General features: G+C 27.7%; 1 protein-coding gene across 1 annotated transcript; it reads left to right on the plus strand.

The window, feature by feature from the left end:
* Positions 1-2,613: 2,613 nt before the first annotated feature.
* On the plus strand, positions 2,614-22,687 carry LOC100158942 (multidrug resistance-associated protein 4-like). The gene is given in 28 exon segments (XM_016802633.2): positions 2,614-2,952; positions 3,580-3,663; positions 8,987-9,097; positions 9,189-9,323; positions 11,245-11,455; positions 14,830-14,857; positions 14,860-14,894; positions 14,896-15,052; positions 15,156-15,312; positions 15,405-15,543; positions 17,084-17,194; positions 17,316-17,603; positions 18,103-18,267; positions 18,880-19,001; positions 19,068-19,165; positions 19,230-19,315; positions 19,393-19,787; positions 19,865-20,154; positions 20,228-20,307; positions 20,404-20,554; positions 20,652-20,758; positions 20,868-20,991; positions 21,064-21,234; positions 21,316-21,443; positions 21,501-21,746; positions 21,859-22,031; positions 22,103-22,343; positions 22,436-22,687. Coding segments are annotated over 28 exon segments (4,098 nt in total). The 5' UTR covers positions 2,614-2,944; the 3' UTR covers positions 22,493-22,687.
* Positions 22,688-23,468: the final 781 nt, after the last annotated feature.

A 23,468-nucleotide genomic window follows, 5' to 3' on the forward strand; every position in this document is an offset into this window, starting at 1 on the left:
CTAAGCTTTGAATATTTATAACTCATAAACTACTCACCCGAAATTCGATTTTCATGTATCAAAATACTAAGAAAAATATTCTGCTTTGGAATATAAAATTAAAACCTAATGTCGTCATTCAAAAAATTAAAAAACTTAAAAAATTATAAGGATAAAAAATATTTAAAAATATAATTTTTTAAGAAAAATATTGTTTTATAAGGGACTTGAAACTATGTAAAAAAATATTTTCAAAAAAATGTACACTTTCTGAAATAATGAGTGTTCTATGATAAAAGAATCACCCGGTATATACATATATATCGCCCACCGCAGCGAAGAAGGTCGTATCTCTGTTTTCACAAATTTAGTTTTAGTAAATTAAGTTCTAATAACTGCGTCTAATAAATTTGTGTAGTTCTCGCAAAACTGATAGTAGCATAAAACAATCAAAGACGTTCTATACAATATAATGCAGTTACTATGATATACTAAGTATATTTGATGATATTAAAGCGAATAAAGTAATTTAAATACCTATAACTTATTTATGTGGAACCTTGTTTTACATTTTCAATCCTTAGCTATATTAAAAGTTGAGCATTTTATACATTTTTAGCTACAAAATAATCATTAAATTTTAAATGTGATAAATTTTGCCAAAATTTGAAATTTAAATGCTTATAAAATAAAATTGTGGCTATGTATTTTTTTAAATATTTTTCTACTGCTATTGTAACAATATATCAGGAGCCTTTCATTAAATTTTCACGCTTTTTTACGCAACAAATAAAATTTTATTGATATTTATAGAAAAAAAACTTAAAAAATTGGAAACTGACAAAATCCGTAAACATCCCAAAAAGAGTCAAAATATTTTCAAAATTTAATGGTGTATAGAAAATGAAATATAAACATTCAATAAAATTGCCATGTATCTACAGTCTACACTCTACAGTTATTAGTTTTTAAATAACAAAACCCGCTACGTGAGAAATTGAGTGAATATCCAATCTTGTAAAAAATATGAAATTCAAACGCTCATAAAAATTTAATTTGATTTGCTTGAAGACATTTTTTTTTTTTGATAAAGGTAGACAAACTTATAAGGAATCTTGTATTACATTTTCAAATCTTAGATTTGAAAAGAAAATTTTTATGAATTTCTAACTCAAAATAATTTGCAAATTTTCATCATTTTTTTCGTATTTTGTCAATATTTGAACTTTAAATGCTTATAGAAAAAAATTGTGACTATGAATATTTAATTTTTTTCATCTGCCTTTGAAACAATATACTAAGAGCCTTCTATTAAATTTTCAAGCTTTTTTAACCAACAAATAAAATTTTCTTAATATTTATAGAAAAAAAACTAAAAAAAATGGAAACTGAAAATGTCCGTAAAGAGCTCAAAATAAGTCAAAATATTTGAAAAATGTTATGGTGTATAGAAAATGCAAACATAAACGTTCAGTCAAAATGTATGCACCTACGTTCATTTGTTTTAGAGTTGCACCAAAAACCAAAATCAATTTTCTCGAAACAGATTTTGCCTATAAATTCCCGTTTTTCCTTAATTTTTCGTTTGTTTTTCACGGCGCTTTTGAAAACTACTGAGAAATTTTTACTCTTGACCCTCCAAAGTACCAACTATACTAACATACACGTGTTCAAACCAACCGTATCCTCCCCCACAGTAAAAAACCAACTTAAAAAATAACCTTCGCGCAATGGCCTATGTCACCAGGGTAATGAGTAAAAAAAATAAATACACTTCGTAGGTACTATAGGTAGTATTAATCGGCATAGACCATAGCACTGTAAATAAGAAGTAACTGAATGTTCTTTTGGTGTTAGTATGAAGTATGAACAAAATTTAATGTATGATTATTTCACGCCGTTTGAGTAAACTGAAAATGAACCGTTATTTTATAATACTTGATTGTGTTATATCAGATTTGAGAAGCAGATATTCAACGGAAAGATTGAAAACTGCAGGAATTAATATTGATCAATTTATGAAGTAAAAATATGAAGAAATTTTGCATTTTATTGAACATTATGATAAGTTAAATATTTTTATTTAGGTATTTCTTTCATTTCATATGCATATGAATACTGGGCCTCCCACTGAGAAAACTCGTTTGGAGGCCCAGAAAATTATATTAAATCATGTTTAATGCCAAGAAAACTATATTATATCATGTTTTTTTGTACTTCACAACTATTATAATATAATAATATTAGATTTTGTTTTTAGAACTCTTTATGTATCGATAAAAAGTGAGAACTATCTTAAAGCTGAAATGATAATTATAAACAGTTTTATTGGTAAAAATGATTTTGATATAAATCCTACTGTGTTTGAAAATGGAAATCGACAAAAATGTTTTTCCTAATTTATAATAAATTATATATAAGCATTATACATACAAGTAGCATTTACATTCGTAAAAGTTCTGCTTTGAGAGAAACGATAATTTTCGGTCATGTGATGCATAAAAACAAGCCTTAGAAAATAATTAGATAAAATTATAATAATTAAGTATATCAATATATTTTACATTACCATACATAGGTAACGATAAATATTATACTCGATAAACCAATAATGAAATATATGCATAACTAAAAGGAAAAAAATTATTGCGATGAGAATAACTGGTTCACGCTGAATACAGTCTCTATTATTATAATATGAACGATGAATACTGATTAAATATTACGAATAAAACTAGTTATGCCTATAAGAGGTGGAAAATATTATTTCGTTGTACTGTTAGTTACTTAGTTGATAATCGGCGTGCGTCTACTAATAATTTATTGTAATCAAAATAATATTTTTTTTTAAATACTTTCACAAGGAAATACAATATAAAACTAATAAATATTAGATTCACATGATTATTAACTAAGTATTCATCAGAAATCTTAATACGAATTACAAAACCGTACTGTATACATTATGTACAGGTAAGTTATGAAATGTATTTAAATATTATATCCAAGGCTGGGCATTAACGAATTAAAAATTTAAAGTTACGTTAAAAAGTTAATTTAATTTAAACTTTTTAACTTAACTAGTTACTTTTGGCTTTTCATTAACTTAACTGTTAACTTAATAAATTTATTTTTTAATTAACGTGGAATTAACGAATTCATTTTTCATTTTAAGAAGTAAGTTAATTTAATTTATTTTGTTTTTAATTTAATTATATTTCATTGTTTCCATCTATTTCGTTTTCATGTGAAAAAATATTTAGGTACCGTGCATTGTTCAAATTTAAAAATGTATATCATTTGAATCTAACTTTTATGGAAATACTGTATAAAGTATAAACACTATAGTCTATAATTTAGTTTAGTGTTGGAAAATAATTAAGTACACTAGTGTTTTATAAACAAATTAACTTTTTTTAACTTGATAAAAAATTAACAAAAAGTGTGTATTAACTTTTAACTTTTAACTTTTTGTTATTGGTGCATATTAACTTAACTTAACTGAGTTAAAAAAAAATCATTAACTTGCCCAGTCTTGATTATATCTATGTCAACTAATAAGTAATAAGTCATAACCAACTCAATTTCTTTTTATTTAAGAGAAATATCGCAGGCAGATCGTAAAGTAGAACGTCCTTACAACCCGAGATGTAATGCAAATATTTTTGAAATCATCACATATTGGTAAATAAATAAAAATAATATTTACTTTACTTTACTTATTTTAGTAGTTAAAATATACATTATACTTGTATGTTAAAAATATGGAAATTATTGCAAATACCAATTGACTTAAAAATAATAATAAATATTTGTGATAGTGTTTCACTCACATTGATGTGATTTAGATATTGCTAAATTATATTATAATATCTGATACAAGTAGGTACAAGTAGGTAGTAATATTGTTAGTACCCTTTCTCGTAAATTATCCAATCCCATCACAACCTTAACACAGGCAATTACACATTTACAAAATATATTTAAAATTCACATATTTCTTCTCTACCACTTTATTTTATTAACAAACGTATATTTTGTTTTAACAAAAATTATTTGACCTCTCAGGTAACGGGTTTTATATATAGGGTTTCATAATTTCCCCCCCCCCCCCCAACTATATTAAGATACTATCTTATTCATTAATACACGATAGTGTGAAAGATCTAAAATCAATCTAAAATCAAATTAAATATAATATAATATTTCAAAGGCTCTTTAAAATTTCTCCTTAAACTTGCTATTTATAAGTGGAATCTGCTAAAAGAGAAAGTACTACCGGTGGTCCTATTAGATTGTTGTCAAGAGATTAATATTTATATATTAGCTTATTTACTAGGTTAGTATGAAAAATATTCAACTTTTACAAATTAATAATATATGTTAAGAATTGAAATTGCTATGCAGCAGGTTTCGAGTGTACCAAGTTATTGATTTTGTCACTGTAATGTACCTATATGTGTTATATACTTATATTTTAATTCAATAATAAATCATTACTCATTAAGTACATACGAAAACAATTCTGAACAGTGGGCAAGACGATCTGTTGGCCTATATTATCAAGTATTAAATTATGATATATTTTTTAATATTGCTCTTAATTAGTTTTTATTATATCGATATTCGATAAGTTTAATTACTAATTTTGATAGGTGTTTTATTTTTTTTTCTTCAAATAGAGCAATCTTAAAATAATAGAATACCCTAAATATGGAATATTGTAGCCTTACTAATCAGCTGAACATACTAAATATTGAATATCAAATGTCTATAGTTAGCTAAACAAATTTGTTATTTCTACAGTATGCTATTATTAATAATTTCAACTAATTAAGAAAACATTTTTTGTTTGTATTGATCTTAAGCACCGGAAACTATTGCAATTAGCATTTTTTAGGTGGGTTACGGTTGATTGAGGAACACGTGAATGTAGGGTGAAGATTCGTCATTAAATACATTCATCGTTCCACTCAGAATCTAAAACCCGAGTGGTCATCCATTCGGGAACTATCGTCGCCGGCCAATCTTTGACCTCAGAACACGTTAGTGACTGAGACTAACCACCGAGCCACACCAACTCCTAAGGAAATTGTTTGATGATAAATCGTTATTTTAAGCGTGAATATCTCCAATTTCATCAAATATTAAACTTCAGAGTTCAAACCTTCATAAAAAAAATATTTGTGGAATAACGCTAAATACGTTATAATTCAATTCCAGCGTAACATCAACTAATGAGTTGCATTATATTTTAAAATCTTAGATATAAATATTAACAAGCAGGCAAGGCTGGGCAAGTTAACTATTTTTTTTAACTCGTTAAGTTAAGTTAATTTGGAAAAATGTAAGTTAATTTTAAAGTTAAAAGTTACATTCCTTTTTTATTTAACTTGTTAAAGTTACAAGTTAGTTGGAAAAAATAAGTAACTTAACTTAGTTAAAAATAATTTTTTTTTCATATAAAACTTATAATTACACCATTTACACCTCATGTTAAAGATCTACAAATAACGTAATATTATAATGTAGGTCTTTATAGCTTAAAAAAATGTATTTTGTTGTAAGTACTTATATACCTATTATGAAATCCAACAAAATAATTAAATTATTTGTATATTTTATTTTTTTACCTAAAAGTTCTCCAAAGTGATGGTAAAACTTTTAAATTTTACTTTGTTATTACCAACTATGAACTAAATATTAATAATCAAATTAATTATAAAAGTATATAATTTAACGTGATTATAAAATGAATTAACGAGTTAAGTTATAAGTTACTTTAAAAAAAAAGTAATTCGTTAAGATAGAAGTTACTTCTTAAAAAAAAAGTAACTCGTTAAGTAACTTAGTTAAAAGTAACTTAACTTTTTAACTTAACTTTAACTTTTTAACTCGTTAATGCCCAGCCTTGCAAGCAGGTATGTAGGTGTCACCCTGCTATACAGTACGGTTACAAGTGGGTCACTTAAACTGCCCTCGTAATAATATATCAAGAGCCTTATATTAAAATTCACGTTTTTGACCCAACTATAATTACATTTTATTGACATTTATAGGAAAAAAAACTAAAAAAAATTCCGTAAACAGTTCAAAACGAGTGAAATTATTTTGAAAATTGTATCAAGTATAGTAATTGATAAAATAAACATATGGTGTACATTTCAAGTACCTATAGTTATTCGTTTTTGAATTACAGAAAAATAAGAAAATCACTACACATGAGAAATCGAGTGAATATCCAATGTTGTAAAAATTTGAACTTCCGACGTTCATTGAATTGTAATTTCATTTTACGGTAGACATTTTTTTTTTTATATTAAATATTCACATCTTAGATATTAAAATAAAATTTTTTATGAAATTCTAACCCAAAATAATTTACACATTTTCGTGATTTTTACATATTTTAACAAAATTCGAACTCTAAATGCTTATAAAAAAAAAGTGACTAGGTATTTTTAATATTTTTAAACTATTATTGTAACAATATATTAGAATCCTCGTTACAAATATTCAAGCTTTTTAACCCAACAAATAAAATTTAATTGACATTTATAGAAAAAAAAAACTAAAAAAATTGGAAACTGAAAACGTCCGTGAACCGCTCAAAACAAGTAAAATATTTTGAAAATTGTATCGTGTATATAAAATGCTAATTTAAACATTTTGTGAAAATTTCATGTATCTACAGTTATTCGTTTTAGAGTTACATCAAAAACCAATATCGATTTTGCGTGAAAATTACTGTTTTTCCTTAATTTTTGTTTTCCCGGTGTTTTTGAAAACTTTAAATGTTGACCTCTTGAATGCAACAACTAGATTCACTTTTCCATCGAACAAGATATTTTTGAAGAAAATTGAAGAAGTTTCACTGCCCCAAACGGAGACGGACACAAAAATAAATAATGAAAAAATAAGAAAATAAAAAAACACATCATTATAAAACCAATACATTCATCACTACACTCAGAAAATTAATATCGATAGTAACAATTACAGTTAGTTTTAAAGTTTGATCGGCTAACAGTGACAGATTTACAGATTAGAATAAGACAATTTATAGTTGTAAACTTGTAAATGGGTCATTTCAAAAATATGGGTTATTCCTTGTCACACAGCTATTGTGTTCACAATTATGCGTTGAATCCAGTTATAATTAATGTGTTAGTTTCAATATTATGGCCCTTACAAGGGCTCAATATTTTGAAGTTGGATTATGTATTAGTTTAAGTATGAAACATAGTTAAGTACCCTAAATCTCTCTCCCTAAGCTTGTCACAATTAGAGTTTCTTTCTTTTTTTTTTTTTAAATGTTAAATAACATACAGTTTGTTATGAGATATCTCTTCACTATTATAATCACAATACTCTTCTCTTTAATTTGTTTTGTTTAAAAAATAAAATTGCTAAACAGTAAGTATTTTTTTGATTAGGTTTGTGTATGTCACACAGTTTATTCTCTCTCCTAAACACATTTTTGAATTACCTAAATGATAGGAAAAATAAAATTTTTTTTAAAATAAAAGTTTGCAACAATGTATAGCATGACAACAAACCATGTGTTTTGTTTAGACATTATATAAACACTTATCAGTAGTTTCCACAGTGACAAACAGGACGGTTTGTCGGTGCGTATTTTTATTCAACCTCTCTCCCTGAAGCCCTTAAAATACTTGTAGCATGTTTTTATTGAGCATTATAATTAATAATATTTTATATATATTATATTGAACAGAAAATATATACCATATACACTTACTAGAAATAGTTGAAATTCTTATCAAAAATTCTAACTAACTGTCAAAACCTCTCTCCCTAATATCTCTCTCCCTAAAATAATTATTATCAAGTAAGGTTTAACCACTGGGTGACTCCTCCCATCACGTTTTAATGTAAATATTCTTTTTTTTCAAATATCACATATTCTTATTGTCCCTAATGGAACAGTTTGTATATACCTTATAAAAAATAAAAATAAAAATAAAAAACTTTTTAGGGAAAGAGAATATTTTTTTTTTTATGTACTGTGTTGTTGTGTAGTTATGTTTAGTAATTAGATTATTTGAGGCTAGATTATGGCACCAAAACAAATGTCTAAAGAAAAGGTAAAAGCAAAAAGGAGAGAATATCACCAAAAACGAAGGGAGAAAATAAAGCATGATCCAGTGTTATAATTTCTCTCTCCCTATATTTCAAAAATTTCAAAAGTTAAGCATGTGTGCATACTCCATGAGATTGCAGTAAGGTCTATACAGATAGTTATTGTCAAAAAAAAAAATTGGGATATTTAGGTTTTATTATTGGAAAAAACTAGAAAGTGAAGCTTGAAATAACCCATATTTTTGAAATGACCCAAATCCAGTTCTTTTTACAGCTTGGTTTCTTGATACCTAATTGGTGTTTGAGTAAATGTTTATACATGATACGGCTCATTACTAAACTTTTCACTAGAAATGTTGTAATACCGGTAAAACAAAATCAGACACAGTAAAATGTATTTTATATTACTCATACGTTACGACGACAATGACTTATATAATATATTCATTACTTTCATAAGAATTTCATTGTTTCTCAAAATAATGTAAAATACCAATTTCAAAATTATATTATAATTTTAAGCTATTATTAGTTATTACCAATAAGGTTTAAATACATATTATATAGGTAATATATACAATTAACTAGCTACCTTTATTTTCTAAATCAATAATTGTGGATTTTGAAAAATGTTTTTGTATATACTCCGGCCCACGAGAGTCGACAATAATATGTCAGAACGCGTCCGTCACTGCGCATCGGCACGTTGCCGAATAGTGGGAATGGCATCATGATGGGAGAAAACAGACGTCACGTATTACTATATGAATGCGCGGTTTACGCATGGACTCTCGTGGGCCGGAGTATAGTGTGAATTATTTGTATATTACTAAGTATACACATAATTAGAAAAAAAATTAATTTATGATCATACTGATTTTAAGTTATTATATGATTTATTTAGTTGGATGTCAAACCTATTTAAAATAGGACGGCACAGGGATTTAATTGAAACAGATTTGTATATGACATTAGACGATCACACGTCATCATCGTTAGGCGACCAATTAGAAAAGTAAGTGAACTACAATTTATAATGCTTAAATGTTTTATATTAATGTTTTTAAGTAAATTTTAAATAAGTAATTATTACGGAAAATATTTAGGACATGGAAGTCGGAATTAGCCCATGCATATTCTGTGAATCGAAAGCCGACATTTTTAAAAGCTTTGATCCGAATGTTTGGTGCTAAATATATGTTTCTCGGATTTATACTTTGCATACTTAACACTATATTCAAGTAAAACTTTTTTTTTTAAATTAATTTTATAATTTACAGATTGAATAAATAAACAAAAATAATAATTAATATGAAAAACTACAATAATAAACATAAGTGTTAATCAAAAATGTAGCATCCAATGATTGATTAGGACACCTATTTATAAATTATATGCATATTATGCTACATAATGTATTGCAAACCATTCTGCATAATATTTAATTCACCTATGCTGTCAGCTAAATTAACAATCATATTTTAAGTCCACTCTATATGCTTATTATTTTTATCAATAAGAAGTAAATAGTAACTTTTATAATATTATAATTACATAATAATATATCCTTAAGATAATTAAGTTCATAAAGGGACAACTTTGAATATTGTTTAGATTATATTATATATTAGACTAGACGTTTAAAATTAAACTCTCAAGTTCAAGACAATTGTATTATTCTATGCACCCCTTGTAAATTTTAAAAAATCCTATGCCCCCCTAATATAATTAGATAAGATATTAGATTAGAATGATTAGATTATATAATAATGTTGTACCTTTTAATATTACATTACCTGCATAGGTCAATCATTATAAAATACTCGTAAAATTGTTATCAATAGGCGACCGTCTGAAAACTAATTTATTGTTTTTAATTTTATAAATAAAATATTTCTTGTTATTTCGTCATCACTAAATTCCCCCCCAAGCAGTACAGAAATTCCCCCCCCCCCCCCGGTTGGGAACCACTGTTGTAAGAGGAGGTGGAAATTAAGTTTTTCCTCGTATCACGCCACCTGCAGAGAGTCAAATCCAAGTTAAAATTACGAGCGATAAATTATAGCATTGGCGTTACCTTTATACGGTTAGGTTAGGTTAGGATTTTGTATTTTGTATTTTGATTGTATTAATCCGCCATAGGTTGAATTAAATAAAAACGATAAAATTGGTATAACTTTGATACTTTAGAGTTAAATTATACTCTTACGTTTAAACCACATGGGGTCCGCGATCTACCGCAAGTAGATTGCCTACCTGATAATATACTGCTCCCATAATCACAAGCTAATCCCACGGACAACGCCCGTCGAGATGGCTATACATTAAAATAATACCTATAATGTAATTTATACTTAAAAAGACATTGCTTACACAGCGTGTTACACCCAAAAGGAACAATCAGAATTTTTTTCCGGGCTACACCGGGTAATTCAGCTAGTTTCTTTATAAACTCGAAAAAAAAAAATGTTAGTATGTTTGAGTTCGTATTTTTGTCTGCCTATTTTTATAACATCTTGAAATAATCTAGAATCATTTGGTGTTGGTGACAGAAGCGCAAATATTGTTTTTTTTTATTTATCTTAATTTAAGGCGCCCGGTTTCGATGCCATTTTGTCCTAAAAATACACTCTGCGGGAATAACGATACCGCCTTGTAGAATCAACCAAATTTCATAATTTTTTTTTAATTGCTAGAAGGAAATATTCTACACCCTGCATCGATCTCTGTTTTTCAATATTTTATTCTCAAACTTTATAATATGTCTAAAAAAATACAAGATAAAAAGCACTTTTTTACAAATTGTTTAATATAATTATTTGAAATAAAATCAAAAATCTAGAGATCGATGTAGGAAGTCTTCTTTCAGATAAAAAAATAGTCATCAAAATCCGACTATTCTATAAAGCTTGAAAATTATTCCTGTAAAATCATTATTTTCCATATAATACACCCTATCAACCTCCCCTCAAAAAATAGGTATCGGGTAGTAGATTAGTGAAAAAGTCTTATAATTGAGGTGGCAACTAAAGTATAAAATTAAATTTTCCAATTTTATAGAATTGTGGAAAATTTGAAAAATTGGCACCGGACCCTAAATAAACTCCATGACTGAGAAGATTTTTCTAAAATTAACTAACTTAATTTACACCATTATTGCAGAGTATCTGAACCTATATTAATTGGTGAGCTATTGGACTATTTCAATCCTGATAATTCCAAAAACTCTGATATAAAATATGCATACATATGCGGATCTGGTTTAGTAATCAGCTTATTTATAACAACAATCATAGAATGTTTAACGTATCAGGAAGTCTTCAACGAATCGATGAAGGTACGAGTTGCGTGCTCATCTCTAATTTATAGAAAGGTAAACCTACAAAATATTCTTTACAGATAATATTATTCAACCATTACACAGCAATTGCTAGCCATCGAACCATGGATAGTGTTTTAGTAGATATATTTTTGCTGTATAATATTTAAAATTGTTTCGATATTTTTAAAGATGTATGAAGTTATCAGTTACCCCCTCTTCCTCAATCATGTGATCCGATCATCACTAATTTACGCCAATATTTCCAAGAATTTAAAACCAATTTTTAGAGTTTGAAAACATTATTTTTCGTAAAAAGGTTTTATAAGTAATAGAGGGGGGGGGGCTATTAATTATCCTTACAACAGTTCTAAACGATAGATGTCACCCGAGACCAAACATTTCTTATTGATTTCCTTTTATTCCTAGTTATCGGGGGAACATTGGTCGGTGAACTGATTATTTCCTAATGGAATTGACTATACATACAAATTTCTAATTTGTTTCAAGTTACTTAGGTACCTATGTTAATAAAAAGTTTGTTTCTTGGTCAAATATTTTAAAAATTGAATAAAAGGTAGGTACTTCATAAATTATTATTATAGCAATGTAATTATGTAAATGTAAATGTATCGATAGGTTTGTCTTAATTTTAAGCAATATTTATTACAAATCTTTTCATGAATCTTTGGTCAAATGGCTGCATCCTAATTGCATGCTAAAAAGCGATTTTCACCTTCCATTGTTCCACTGAATTTCGAGCGCCGTTTTTTTTTTTTGACAGATCCGGATTACGGCTGCGTATGTTTTGTGCCAGGTTCAAACTCATAGGTGTAAATTGGGAAAATGGCTTAGACCTCCTAAAAATCCCTGTAACTCCTCCAAAGTATTCCTGAACCTAACCTCGTAATTCTAAGAAATTATGTTAATACGTGTTAGACGTTAACTTATATTCCTACCGCCCTTCCACAGATTTGAGTTGAATGGATTTTTAACTTGAACGCCTATGTTTAATGTACATGCACAAAAGTTTGAACAAACGAAAGGATCTTGCCGACCTGCAGATACATCTTATAAAGTCTATAAGAGTTTAAAATAAATATTTAGTAAATGTGTTGTACACTTGTACCTACTGTAGAATAGGTTTTCACTTAAGAACTACATTAGTAAATAGCAATTAAATATTATAATTGTAACTTGATAAATATGTATAACAATCTGTATAAAATTTTATATAAAAATTAGCATCCAGATAAATTAGCTCCATTTCGACAGCATGACCATTTTCGATTTTTCCAATTTTGATTTGTACAATATTTTGCGGATAATTTGCGTAAAACTATTTGTCCGCAAAAAATGAAAATAAGTCCGCAAAATCGTGCGATTTATCCACAAAATAATGGTATAATAAAAAGTAGATAAAGTTATTTTTTTAATTTTTCGAACCATTTCACCAGCATGCCGTCTGTTTTTTATGATTTGCTAAAAAACTATTTTCCCGCAAAAATTGAAAATTAGTCCGCAAAATCACGCAAATTATCCGCAAAATATTGTACATATCAAAATTGGAAAAATCGAAAATGGTCATGCTGCCGAAATGGAGCTAGATAAATTATACGACAAATACAAAACGAATTTACAATTATTTGACCCCCAATCCTCATCAAATATTATATTATGTACGATATTTATACCTAAGCTACAACACAAGATTTGTGTATCTACTTGTTTTTTTTTTATTTGAAAATGTTAAGTATATACACATCTGATCATTTTTAATTAATATTAAATATGTCACTCGTATTTTAGACAGATCAGTTCTATCGCAAAAATCCACGCACGCAGCTCATCTGTGTCACGAAAATAACACGCACGTTATTCGACATACAGATTTTTCGCATACAATTTTAAAACACTGGTTATAACTTATAATTTACAAGTGATGTATTGCGTGTTATACTTCATACTTTATGCTGCCGAGTTAAGAGAATACTATATTCATAATATAAATATGACAAAACATAAACTATCCTTAGAAACTTAAAAATAGTTGTTAACCGGGTGGATCTATGGCTTCACTCAGAATCAAGTTGATATGTGTATACGACAATTTATTATTAAATTTAAATTTAGGACATTTATTACAGTTCCTTACTTAGTGATAACTTTTAAGGTACAATCAAAACGTAGGTACTATAACTCTGAGATTTGTTCCCAATTTTTTTATTTCAAATATTGAATAAATTGAAGCAAAACCGCACACTCATATATACACATAATAAGTAATACGTGGTGGCTGGTAGAAAACTTATAAGTTTAAAAGTTTAAAAAAGTTCAGATGGAGGTAAAAAATAGTTTTAAATACTTTATAATGCAACGGTATAGATCAATATAGTAACCAGTAACGCGTTAGTCCAGTGCCTTATTTAAAAACAAACACATAGACTTACTTAGAAGTTAGAATGACTGCGTAAATTGTGCTTTGTATTATATATTATGATGAATCACAAATATGTATTAGGTATCTAATAAATTATTATTAGTAATAATTAACCATTAATTGTGTATAATATGCCTAGTGCAAATTAGGTAATTTTTACATTTTATTCGTTTCTATGGCGATAAACCAAGAGTTAGAGACCAAAATCGGTTAGAGAATAAAAATACCTGTACCCAGTCCAAAAACATATTTATATTAAAATTAATTCGGTAGAATTTTTAGTTATTACATTAGGTAATTAATTATACCTATTAAATATTGATTATTTATTTTATACAGTGTTGGATGGTGTGGGTTATCATCGACACTCGTATTATAATTATTTCCATATTACATTATTACGTAAGCTCGTACATGAGCGTCAGGCAACGAATTTTATTTTGTCTTTTTAAAATCTCAAAGTTTGAAATTCCTGTTCATTTGTATTACGTTCAAAACCATTTTAATAAAAAAAAATGTATTTCTAATCCCTAAACGTAATAGTTATATACAATATAAATATAATATAAAATTCCTATGCTGGCAAACAGACTCCGCTTAGAATCGTTTTCCGTAAACAATGTAATATATCATTGAATTCTGATTTAACACCATCCATTATGTGGTCCAGTGGCGTGCAGACAAGACACAATTGGGGTGGGTGTGGGTGGTATTTTTTGTTAAGAATTTTACAAGTTACTAAAATTAAATTTGTAAATGTTATTTTACTACGTGTCATTTTTAACTTTGTAAGTTCTTTCTATATACATACGAATAGCTAAAAAAAATTAACTTTGCCCCACATGGAAAAAGGGATCTACACGCCACTGATGTGGTCCACTGGTAACGTACTGTACAGCAAAACGACACCCACTTACCCGCCTTTTGCGTATCTTTATTTTACCGAATAAAAATATTTTTATATAATTATATAACCGTTTTTACTTAGACTTTATTTCTGAGCAATAAAGCTCTTGGTGAACAACAGTTGGCCAAATGATAAATTTGATATCTGAATGATGTAAATCATATCGACATTTCATTACAAAAATTACATTATTTATGGATTGGACCTTTGCAAACAATAGTGGTTACATATTTATTGTGGCAGGAAATTGGCGTGTCCTCGTTAATTGGAATATCAACCTTTTTTTTTTTTATCCCGTTACAAGGTAGGTTGACTATAAATTATTTGAAATTGGTGAAATTAAATAATGTATTTGAAATCATTTAATTTAGCATGATTAAATCGTGTATGACTTGTTTAATTATCAGGTTGGATGGGGAAAAAAATGTCTGAAATCTATTTAAAAACTACAAAGAAGACCGATGAGAGAATACGTCTAATGAATGAAATAATTTTGGGAATACAGGTGATCAAAATGTACACCTGGGAAAAACCTTTTAGTAAACTTATAGAATATGTGAGAAAGTATGTTTTATACAATAGTATAATAAGTAAAATATTTATATATAATATATAATAAGGTCATAGTATTATATTGATGTTATTATAAACTATAGAATGGAAGTTGAACAGATTAAAGGATCGACATTTATTGGATTCATTTCTATTTCATTCAAAGTATTTCAAACAAGATTTCAACTATTCGTCAGTATTGTGTTGTACATCTTACTAGGAAATCACATATCTGTGCACAAAGTAAATAATATAGTATATAAAGTTAAGAAGAAAATGTACCCGCATGTGTTGTCTCGTCTTACGCGTTCAGCACAACCAATTTTGTGTTCTTGGTTTTTATTTACTTATTTTTTTTTATTGTTAGAAAACAAGAATATTATACAATCCGTAAAAAATGTATACAATAGGTAATATGGGAGGGGTACAAGTGTACAGGACTGGCCGGGGTGATAGAAGGGGGGTCCAATGACCCTACTTCATAATTCTAAGTGGTTTTTTTTTATTAAAATATCAAGGAGGTCCCTGGGCCAATTCCGTTTAAGATGGTGGAAGTTTTTATTTCTTAGAGTTTAATTATTGGCCTGTATACTTGAAATCTGATTACTATATTTAGTAACATCATTATTACTTTTTATGTACCTAACTAAAGGGTATATTTTAGTTAGTTTTATCACTGATTATTGTAAAAACAAAAAAATAGTATGTACTGTGTTATTAGAGATTTTTACTTCGCTCCTCCACCCCCCCCCCCCCCTCATCAGCGGTTTATATTTCTGCAGGCTCTCTTGTCTAATCTTCCAATCTTTAAGATTCATTAGAGATTGAAAAAATCTAATGTTAAAATTTAAAACTTACAAGCTACAATTGAAAACTAGTTCTGTTCAATACAAATTTAGTACCTACGTTTAAAATATGGAGCAACACACGCGACTTATTAACAACTTACTGTAAATCACTAGTGTTCGGGGGTATGCCGACACTTGGGCCCAGAAAATTGGGCGTGGGACAATAGGGCGCGGAAAATTGGGTGCAAGACAATTGGGAGCGAATAATATATATAATATAATAAATTCTAGATTTTATTGCAGTATGTATACGTTTATAATACACGTTGATGTATTTAGGTTACTTTTTTATACAGTAGATTATTAAATTATTTACTAATACATATTAAACGGACTAAGGTTTGAAAAATTATGATAATTTAGTCTGGTTAGGTTCACAGTTGTTTTTTTTTTTGCACGTCCGGTTGATTGGCGTTCAGATAACCAGCGTACTGATAGCGTATACTTATCAATATTTCTTTCTATTGCCAAAATCTCCAATTATAATACATATACATTAACATGGATAAAAATGTATAATCTACCAAGACAAAAGGTTAACTGTGCTTACAGTTTTTAATTAATGTAACAGCTTTAATATAACTAATCAAATATTTGTGTTCATTAAAAAAATATATCATTGATTATAAATTAAATTACTAAAAATAGTGTAGATTTAATATTCTTAAGAAAATATTGCATAATAGTATACTACTACAATAATATATTATTATAATTACAATTAATAAATAAAAACTTTATCGGTAACATATTTGATATTATGTTCTTGCACTCAAATGTACGGCGCCCAATTGTCTCGTGTTCAATTTTCCGCACCCAATAGATGTTGCGAACCACATTTAAAAAAAAGTAGCGGTAGCAACTCGACCACTGCTTACCATACTATTTTAATTTTAATTATAAAAAAATAATCTATAGTTATTATTACCTTATAGGTTTATGTTCTTACATCAATATACACTGTGTTGCATGTGTCAATGGTAGTACTGTTTTCTTCTACTTTGTTGAACATTGGTGAATTTATTGTATCCATTAAACGCATCGAGGTATATACTAATATTTATATATTTATTTATTTCAAAATATTAGTGATAACATAATATACCTTATGTATCATAGGTAATTAGCATATAAAAAAGAAAATTTAAGTATACGTTTTTTGTTTAGAACTTCTTATTACTCGAGGAAAAGAATCAAATATCAAAATGTTGCTTGGAATCTGACACAACAGTGGAATATGATGTTATTAAATCACTAATTGCTGATGACAAGATTAAAAACGACAATAAGGATTTTGAAAACGAAACTGAACTTGATGATGATAATGGTATAGTTATTTTAAATGCTACTGCGAAATGGACGGATGATCAAAATAGTAACACATTAGAAAAAATTAATTTAACTGTAAGACCTGGACGATTGGTGGCAGTTGTTGGATCAGTAGGAGCTGGAAAGGTGAATATACTACATAATAAATATTTAATACCATATGTAGGTATCAGAGTTTGTCTAACTGTCGTTAATACTCGTTATCATAGGATATTTTAATCAAAATACAGATTTATTAAAATAATTATATTAGTTTATATACCTATTTTAAAAATTTTGATTTACAACGCGTTACTATTCAGTATTATTTACACATAATAACATGTGAAATGTGAAATTTGAATCATAAAAAAAATATAAATGAACTTATAGCATGACGGATGGAGGCTGCAGTCTGATCTGATTTATAAACCTAAAAAGTTATTATCAATATTGAGTTCAATAATGAATTAGAATTCCCCTCAGAAAATTAAATCAACGTTAAAAATGTTTCCAAAAATTTAACTACCTAGTTAAATTAATAAAAATAAAATATTGAAGGTGAACATTGGTACCCACAGGAAATAATAATAAAATATTTCTTTTAAATAAAACATAACTTATGAGTATCATATTCTATATGCAGAGTTCATTAATACAAGCAATTTTACGGGAATTGCCAATTTTTGAAGGCAGAATTTCAGTGCATGGAGTAGTGTCTTATGCACCACAGGAACCGTGGATATTTTCTGGGTCTGTTCAACAAAATATTCTATTTGGATCACCGATGGATAAAGAACGATTCAAACAAGTATGAATTTATAAGTATGGTATTCATAACGCTAATTTGCTTACTGATATCCCGGGAATCTACACTTGTACATCATAAACACCGTGGCATTCAACGTGTTAAAACATATTTCGTAATTACGTATGTCACACGCAGACAGCAATAAACCGCAGGTAGATAAATGGATTGCCTGCATGAAAATATAGGTACCGCATATCACAGGCGTGTCAAAGGTTAACGCCAGACGGGAAGGCTATAATATAATATAATCAAACGTATCCTGACTGACTCTCTGACTGATCAACTTAGAGCATAAACAATGATAGCTTGATATGCTTGCAATTTTCACGCTACCTTCGTACTATAAAATGTAAGTGTACACTAAGAAAGTAGGTACTTTCCAAAATACGTGTTTTAAATTGGTGCTTGCTTAAGTATTTTGAGATTCAAGATGATCGATGAAAATTTTTAAGTTTTGAACACCATTACAATGGAATTGAATTGAATACAGTTTTAATCATACAGAGTTGGCATATTTATTAGACAACGGAATCGTGCGGATCAGCTAGTTATTTATTATTATATACTTTAAATTTAGAATACAGTCTGTTCATTGAGATGATTTTTAAATAGGTTGTTGATGTCTGTGCACTAAAAAGCGATTTCGAACAATTTCCACTTGGTGATGAGACGATAGTGGGAGAAAGAGGAATAACCTTAAGTGGAGGACAAAGAGCTAGAATTAATTTAGCAAGGCAAATATATAAACTTGATAATTAACCATTATTTTTAATTTAATAATTCTAAATATTTTACATCAGAGCGGTGTACAAACAAGCAGATATTTACTTACTGGATGATCCTCTTTCAGCTGTTGATGTTAGAGTTGGCAAGCATTTATTTGAAAAATGCATTTTAGGTACATATAAGAATTTTTAAATAGTGTTAACACATATAAACATCTTATTGTTTTTGATTAATAGACTATCTAAAAGATAAAACATGTGTTCTTATTACGCACCAAGTACAATATTTATCTGACGTTGATCAAATTGTTCTAATGGATAATGTTAGTATAAGTCTATAATCTTTGGCTACTGGCTTATCCTTATACCTTAAATCTATATAGTTTATTTTTATTTTCAGGGTAATATAGTTAGTGAAGGATCTTTTCAAGACCTAAAAGCATCCAGTTTTGACGTTGCAAAATTACTTGGATCTTCAGAGGATACTACTATTGAAAATGAAAATGAAACAACTAAAATAAAAATCAATAGTGCCAAATCACGCTTGGTTTCTTCTCTGCATCATGGATCCAACAAGAGTATTATATCGTCTAAGTATGAAAATCAAATTAGTGATGACAAAGATTCAAACCCAAATACCATATCACCTCCCCAGTCATATGAATATGATTCCAAAAATATATTTATATCATACATTTTGGCAGGTGGAAGCACAATTAACATTTGTTTTTGTATTTTTATGTGCATTTTAACTCAAGTTCTAATTACTAGTGGAGATTTTTGGCTTAGTTTTTGGTACTTTTTTTACGACTACTATATTATAACTATTAAAATATGGAAATATAAATGTATTTTGTATATACAATTTTCAGGGTCAATCAGGAAGTTTATGAATTTCATAAATTTTTAAATACATCTTTCGATACTAATACATCAGTGCCTCGTGATTCATATTATAATGCATCAGCATCATTGTTGTCAAATTTCCAGCAACATTTTGTTATTATTTATGTCTTATTAATTGTTTCCCTGATAATATCAGGTATCATCAGGTCTGCTATATTTGTTAAAATTACCTCAAAGGCTTCAATAAATTTACACAATCAAATGTACAATTCCATTATAAGAACCAGTATGTTTTTTTTCAATACAAATTCATCAGGTAATTATTATTTTTAAATTCTGTGATTTACATAATATTATATCGCAAACATTTTGTATATTATCATAAACAGGACAGATATTGAACCGTTTTTCTAAAGACATGGGAGAGATGGATAAAACCTTACCAAATATTTTTTTGGATTCTATTCAAGTAATAAATTAAATATTAATTATTTACTTTACTTTAATATTTTTTTTCTATTTAAATATGAAAATGCTTTGGAATTATTTCTTTATTTGATAATAGACTATTTCGTTTATTTTGGGAACTGTATTTATTGTTGCATCAACTAATATTTATCTTATTATACCAACATTTATCGTGGGAATTCTAATTTATAAACTAAGATATTTGTGTTTTAATACATCTCAATGTGTCAAAAGGTTAGAAGGAACTAGTAAGTGTCATATTTAAATTGTAAATAAATGTGTACTTACCTGTTGTATATATTTTATTTTCAATTAAAAATAATTGTTATTTATAACTTTAAACAGCACGAAGTCCTGTATTAGCTCATATGAATGCATCATTACAAGGTTTAACAACAATAAGAGCATTTAAAGTAGAAGATATTTTATCAAGAGAATTTGATAAACATCAAGTAAATTGAAATTAATATTTTAAGATGATAAACCCACAATTATTTGAGTGGTTTTGTATATTATTTGTATCGCAATAATATAATAGATATTTGTCTTATATACGTTTAGGATTTACATACCTGTGCTTCACATTTGTGTAACAGTTTAAATCAAGGATTTGGTTTTTGGTTGGATATAATCTGTATTATTTATATTAGTATTGTAATTTCCAGCTTTTTATTAATCAACAACAGTAAGTCAAGAACTAAAATACATCAGATTCAACTATTACCATGTTATTCAAATATATTTAATTTAATTTCAGATTTTTATGGAGGAAGTGTTGGTCTAGCTCTTACACAAGTGATAGCATTACTCGGTAGGATTCAATGGGGGGTAAAACAATCCACAGCTTTAGAAATCCATATGATACCAGTTGAAAGAATATTCGAATACACACATTTGCCACTAGAAGATACTCTAAAATCTACTACTAGTAAAATTTGATGATTATTATTTTAATAATTTATTTATGTCCAATAAATATTTAATATTTAAATGATTATTTTTTTTCTAGAAAAAACACGACCAAAAGGATGGCCTTATGCTGGAAAAATTGTTTTTAAAGACTTTAATTTACGTTACAGTTTAGATTCACCATATGTATTAAAAGATCTAAATATTGAAATTCAGACAATGGAAAAAGTAGGTGACTGAGTGTAGTTTTGAATGTTTCATAACGATTGTTTTACGTTTATTTAGGTGGGTATTGTTGGTAGGACCGGTGCAGGTAAATCGTCCTTTATCGGAGCATTATTTAGATTAGCTCTGAATGAAGGTAAAATCATCATTGACGGTGTAGATATACACGAATTGGAACTCAAAGACCTCAGATCCAAGTTGTCCATTATTCCTCAAGAACCAGTATTGTTTTCTGGGACAATGCGAACTAACTTAGATCCATTTGACGAATACTCAGATCATGCTCTTTGGAATGCTCTAGATGAAGTATATTTCTTAACTAATTTCACTTAAAAAACGAAATATCAATGTTATCTTTAACTGACTGAAAAACGTTTTAAGAATTCATAATAACATAGTAACTTATATATTATTATAGGTAGAACTCAAAGACTTTGTAGAAGATTTGCCAGACGGTCTCAACTCGAAAATGTCCGCGAGTGGTTCAAATTTCAGTGTTGGTCAAAGGCAATTAGTTTGTTTGGCTAGAGCAATAGTACAAAAAAATAAGATCCTGATATTGGACGAGGCCACCGCTAATGTCGATCCAATGTAATAAAAGTGTTGAAAACTGCAATTTCTTTTAAAATCCAAAAATATTTAATCACTAATTTTTTTTACAGGACTGATAAGTTGATTCAAAATACAATTAGAAATAAATTTAGGTTTTGCACAGTACTAACAATTGCTCACCGTCTAAATACTATTATGGACTCCGATAAAGTGTTAGTTATGGATTTTGGAAAAATAATTGAATTTGACCATCCATACAGTTTATTGAAAAACCCTGACGGATTTTTCTGCAAAATGATTGAACAGACCGGAAAAGATACAGCAGACTTTTTACATAGTGTGGCATCTGAAGTACTTATCAAAAAATCCATATTTTCTCATTTCATCAATATAAAGCATGTAATCTTTTATAATATAAATCTTTTTACCATAATTTTTTTTAGAATTTTACAAAAGTCCGGACTCCAGTGGATAAAAAATCTGAGCAAATAAAATATTAAATAAGTTATTTTAAATAGAGTTTTCGTTTGTCAATCACAACTGTATCGTTATAGTCTATAGAACAACTACATTTTTGTTCCCTTTCTTGAATGTTTCTTAGCTATCTCTAGTTCAACTAATCAAAACAAATAAATAATTGTGATTATTCTTTAAAGTAGGTACCTATATGTAAGATATATTATCATAGTATTATATTATATTCTAATAGTATACAGTAAATATTCGATATTTAAGATTCTGAGCGAAGCGAAAAATGCATTAATTTTACAATAATGTGTGTTTTTTTTAAAATTTTTTTATTGTATATTACAGTATAATGGATACTGGATAATATAATAACAACAATAACGTATTAACCTTAAATCTATGTTGTTAATATTTATTTTTAGGGTAATATAGAAACTGTAAGATCTTATCAAGATCTAAAAACCTCCAGTTATGACATTGCAAAATTACTTGGATTTTCACAGGATACTTATATTGATACAACTATATAATATACAAAATAATTAACACTATATAGGATAAATGCATGCCAGGTATTATAATGACGACCCGGCGCCTTACATAGGCAATTTGAAGATTTAAAATATTATATATTTTATAGAATATTATAAAAAAGTTATGATATATATATACTTATTAAAAGCATTTATTATACATTTTATATTTAAATAATTACATAAAGGATGTTGATCAAATTTTAAATGTAAGAATTTGATAAATATTATAATAGGTAACTGTTGTTTCTTGTTCTATACACTTCACATAAAAACGAATTTTAAATCAAATCTCGCTACCAGCAATACGTCCATAGACATACCTACCTATTTATTTTATTATTTAAGTATGTATACATTTAATGAAATTTTGATTATAACATTTAACTTATATATGTGATTCGTCGTTATTCACTAATAACATAATTTTCAATAAAAAAAACATTGAGTTGTACAGTACCGGTATTGAATATAT

Source organism: Acyrthosiphon pisum, chromosome A2, assembly GCF_005508785.2.
Source record: "Acyrthosiphon pisum isolate AL4f chromosome A2, pea_aphid_22Mar2018_4r6ur, whole genome shotgun sequence".
Taxonomy (NCBI): Eukaryota; Metazoa; Arthropoda; class Insecta; order Hemiptera; family Aphididae; genus Acyrthosiphon; species Acyrthosiphon pisum.